The sequence below is a fragment of the Solanum dulcamara genome, chromosome 1 (genome assembly GCF_947179165.1).
Source record: "Solanum dulcamara chromosome 1, daSolDulc1.2, whole genome shotgun sequence".
NCBI lineage: Eukaryota > Viridiplantae > Streptophyta > Magnoliopsida > Solanales > Solanaceae > Solanum > Solanum dulcamara.
In genome coordinates this window covers 6,169,948-6,174,788 of record NC_077237.1, presented here as the reverse complement: position 1 = coordinate 6,174,788, position 4,841 = coordinate 6,169,948, and the positions used below count along the sequence as shown (strand labels likewise).

At 34.6% G+C, this 4,841-nt stretch overlaps 1 protein-coding gene across 1 annotated transcript; it reads right to left on the bottom strand.

Annotated features, from left to right (window-relative positions):
* Positions 1–1,706: 1,706 nt before the first annotated feature.
* Positions 1,707–3,270, bottom strand: LOC129886410 (beta-D-glucosyl crocetin beta-1,6-glucosyltransferase-like). Its single transcript, XM_055961087.1, has one exon. It carries the CDS (start codon positions 3,185–3,187, stop codon positions 1,751–1,753), a length of 1,437 nt encoding a protein of 478 aa, XP_055817062.1. The 5' UTR covers positions 3,188–3,270; the 3' UTR covers positions 1,707–1,750.
* Between the last annotated feature and the right edge of the window lie 1,571 nt (positions 3,271–4,841).

The following is a 4,841-nucleotide window of genomic DNA, read 5'->3' as shown; positions in this document are numbered from 1 at the left end:
CTTCTCAAGTGCATCCCACAATTCTTTAGAAGTTTTTATAGCACTGTAGACATTATACAAATCATCATCCAAAGCACTTAGGATATAACCCTTGCATAGAAAATCTGCCTGTGTCCATGCCTCAGTAATCATAAACTTTTCATTGGCCGGCATATCAGCAGCGGGCACAGGAGGGTCTTCATTAGTGAACTTCTGCATACCAAGAGTGGTAAGCCAAAAGAACACCATTTGCTGCCATCCTTTGAAGTTGGCTCCAGAAAATTTTCCTGGTTTTTCTGCCGGTGGCACAGAGGTGCGGTTTGTTGCAGCAACAGTCGCAGAAGTAGTAGCAGTATCACTTGTCATTTCTTTTCACTGTCAAAATAGACAAACTGTCTTAATATTTCAGAATATCAGACCTTTTACAAAAACAACGACGAAGTTTTTATACTCTTCAAATCGTTGTACAAGTATGAACTTTAATATTCCAATGAAGTTTTTATACTCTTCAAATCAGAATATTTATTTAATACGGAGTAGAAAACCACACAGGTTTTAGTCTCCAAAGACAGAATACAGTTTGGTTAGAAAACAATAATAATATAATTTCCTTAAGATTGTTAGTAAACTGTATTGGAAAATATTAAACAGTAACAGAAACTTCTGAAAATAATAAAAACAGAATCTGAAAATATTAATGCAGAAACAAAATCGAGCCCACTGAGTGCACAGTGTGTCCTTAAGGAAATTATTCCCCTCAAAGTATCCGAGGTTTTTGGAATCTTTCCTCCCAGGATAGAACGATTACTCACCAAAGTAGAGGTACTGCAAATCTTTGATGACAGCGAACCACTTGAAGGATGTATATCACACGATTTTAGGAAGTGCAGAAAGAAGAAGAAGAAGATGGTATGTTCAGAATTTCGTATATGGAACATTCTGAAGATTTTACAGATATATATAGACTGTTGATACCTTTTCAGAAAAGGCACCTGTTGGGAAAAGGTTTGTCTGTTGAGAAGGTTTGCTTAATTAATTAAATAAATAATATTAATTAATTAAAAATTTAAAGAAAATTTGGTCCAAAAAGATTATCAATCAATCATATCAATTGATCGAATCCGAATCCGAATCCCGAGCCGAGCGACGACGACGACGGCGCGAGGGGAGACCCTCTTCTTGACCCTTTAGCAACATGAAGGAGTGCTTCTATTTTTAAATAGGAGACTTTTCATTTCCACCACCTATGTGGGACCAAAGCTTATTTAATAAAATAAGAGAGAACATATCATTTCCTCTCCACTTCTTTTTCCCTCAATTTCCCATTCAACCTATCAATTAAACCCAACATATTCAAATATATAAAAGTGGTAAATAAATCGACAATCAGTTTGATCTACCTTTGCTCCTATCTGATGCTTTAACTTGACTGAATGTATCAACTTGTAACCTCATGACCCGTTACAATGGTTGGAAAAGTTTATGTTCAAATGAATATCATGGCATATTGTAGGTCATAAGTTTCAAATGTTAATTTTTAATCAAGTAATAACTGACAACATAAGTTGGCCATAGTTGTTACTATTGAGAATTGGAATTGAAATCTAAACAAAGTCACATTTGAGAATGTCGAATTGTAGGATCAATTTATAGGTTACATCCTTTTCTTTTTTTCTTATTAGTTCAACCTCAATATATTTTGACGATCAACAAGAACAAGAAAGAACTCACATACAATATAATTATGTTCATTGAATTATAACATATGACACTATTTTGACTTGGTACTATTCTTACATAATTGGATTAGCTCTTCAGCAGCAGCATCAACCTCTTCACCTCTTACAGATTTCAAATTCTTGCTAATATCTCTCATTTTGCCCCTTAAATGTTCCCCTGTTTTCTCTGTTATGACACCTTTGAGAGTTTCCGCGATTTCTTCCCTGTGAATTTTGCCATCATCATCTCTAACAATCTCCACTGCAACTCCCAATTCTACGATCAACCTAGCATTCATTGGTTGATCAAGATGCATAGGCATGGCAATTATAGGAACCCCGAAATCTATACTTTCCATTACTGAATTCCAACCACAATGACTTATAAATCCTCCTGTACTTGGATGATTTAGAATTCTTGGTTGTGGTGCAAATTTGTCTAAAACTCTTCCCCTTTCTCCAATTCTTTCAAGAAAACCTTTTGGTAAAGCATCTTCAAGAGTTTGCTCTTCCCCTTTTGGAAATCTCGCAACCCATATGAAATTAACATTACTTAGCTCCAACCCAAAAGCTATTTCCTCCATATCTTCTTTTGACAAGAAATACTCACTTCCAAAGGAGACAAAAACAGTTGAATGCTCATCTTTTGTTCCTAACCAATCCATGAGCTCCATGTCGTCCGCGTCATTAGTGATTGGATCTTGGACTGGTGGACCAACTGGAACAACTTTCCAATTGCTTAATTCAGAGAGAAAATCTATGTATTTGGCCTCTATAGTTCTAGAGGTACACATCAGTGCGATTTGTATATTTCCATCAGCTAGACTATCCCCATCATCAGGTTCTTGCTCTTTAGCAGATTTTTCGAACATTTCACCCAATTTTACTTGCTCAATTTTCCTGAGATAAATAGCGGGGAAAGGGAATTCAACTCCTGGTTTCTTTAATATGTTGAAAAAATATGAAAACACGGCTGCACCAAAAGTTAAGAGCTTGACTGCAGGAATGTTCTGTTCATTCGCGACGTGTTCAGCCCATTGCTGCAATATGTCATAAATCACCAAATCTGGTTTCAGATTTTGCAAGATTTTTGAGAAGTTGGGTTTTGACATTTTCAGGGCCTTATGAAGGGTGGGATTGAGATGGGGCGGGAGACCATTGGTCGTATGGTAATGAGGAGGAAGTTCGGGTAATTCTGGTAAGTGAAGTTCGACAAGCTGAATTGAATCAGAGTATTTTTCGGGGATTTTCTTGTTGATGGATTTGAGATTGATTGGCGAAGAACAAAGGTAAATCAAGGATCCTCTGTCCGCGAGTTTCTTGGCTACGTTTAGAAATGGAGAGATGTGTCCATAAGCCAAAAATGGGAACATCAGTACCCTTAAAGTACTACTGCCATGCTCTGTTACTTGTGTTCCCATGATCAAAATATTTCTTCCCAAAGACAATATTGGTAATACTTTGTTCTTGTTTGTGAAGTTTGGTGTCATTGGCAACCTTATTTATTGAAAATACAAGAGAGATGAGGACAAAACGGAATCGTTAAAACTCTCCCTAGTGAAAACGGCTACATACCAATAGAGCTTAAACACGAAATATCTTATTAAGAATGAAGGAACACTTACCACTTCAACGTAGACTCCTAGCCAAATTTTATGCAAAGTGACTAGTTGTGTGATTGTTTGTTTGAAATTAGAAAATTTAGGCAAGTTTTAAGAAAGTGACTTGTTGTGTGACTTTTCTAGGTAATTAATTAGCTTGGCAAATGAACTCCAATGTCTATACAATAGTAGTAGTAATACAACGGAGGAACTTCTGTGTTACTAGTTCCTTGAAGATAGAGAGATTCTCTGGAGAGTACGTATCAATTCAAACTATGCCATATAAATTGATATGAATGAAGTAGGTATAACGGTGTGAAAAGGTTAAAGAAACCCCTCCTCTTTTTTTTTTCTTTAAACGGAACATATTATTACTCTTTGTGAGTTTTATATCTAAACTATCAAATGTTCAGACAATCTCCTTGAACTACCATGAACTCATATTAACATACCCTCCGATGGAAAACGACATGCTATGTGATCATCGCACTCAAAAAATTAAAGTTCTTCCAAAGAGTTTCATGTGGCAATACGTGCTAAATTTTCTAGTGAATATGTTAAAAACCTCTCAAACTATCACTGTTTTACGAACTATCGGATAGTCACACACCCACACCACAACCCCCAACCCCAAACTACTACGATCTCATTGTGTCAGGTGGACTCGTTTTTAAGACTTTAAATTTCTCACCACTTCTCAATGAATTATCAAAAATATTTAACCATATATTCAATTTTAAAAAAATTACAATTCCAGAAAGTAACAGAAACACCAAATAAGTTAAATATGAAACTCATCAAATGCTGAGTCTTTATTTATTGTGCATCTGGTTAAAAGATTGTCCGTAAACTATTTTGACCAATCATAATATTTTTAATTTAACGTATGCTAGTTTGATTTGGCTTAAAGTTTTAAAAAATAAGTTTAAAATTAATTATTTAAAATATATTTTCAATTTTTTTATTTGAAGGGGCTGATTATGTTAAGCCTTTCAATTGGGTTTATGTTATTCTTATAAGGAGGTTGTCATCAACGTGGCGGACTCGGAATTTTGTTCAAGTTATAGTGAACCACAATAGTAGTCGATAATAATAATAATCATTTTTTTTATTCTTACACATTACCTATATATATATTTTGAAGATATCGTTTTATGGTGATGTTCAATTTAAAAATAAATAAATAATTAGACAAAACAATATCATTTCTTGACAAAAATATATCAATTTTTAAAATACTTATTTGTAACACCTTAAAAAATTTCTATGCCAAGACTCAAATCATTCTTCATGTACGTGTAGGATCGAACTCGGTGACTTCGAGTTATATCTATGAGTTAGGATCAATTTCTAAGTATTTGAAGTGTATTAGATGTGTTTTAGCGTCATAAGGGATCTCTAATACCAAGCCGAGTCATAAGAATTTCTATCGGCCAAGTTTTCGTATGAGTTCGTATAAGGATCAACTTCAAACGACTATATCTACTAGAATATAATGAATTAGGTGGCATATGACCTATCAAATTAAAGGTCTTCGAGTCTT

Excerpts from the sequence above, each read along its gene's own strand:
- LOC129886410 (XM_055961087.1), bottom strand. The coding sequence starts at position 3,187 with ATGACACCAAACTTCACAAACAAGAACAAAGTATTACCAATATTGTCT.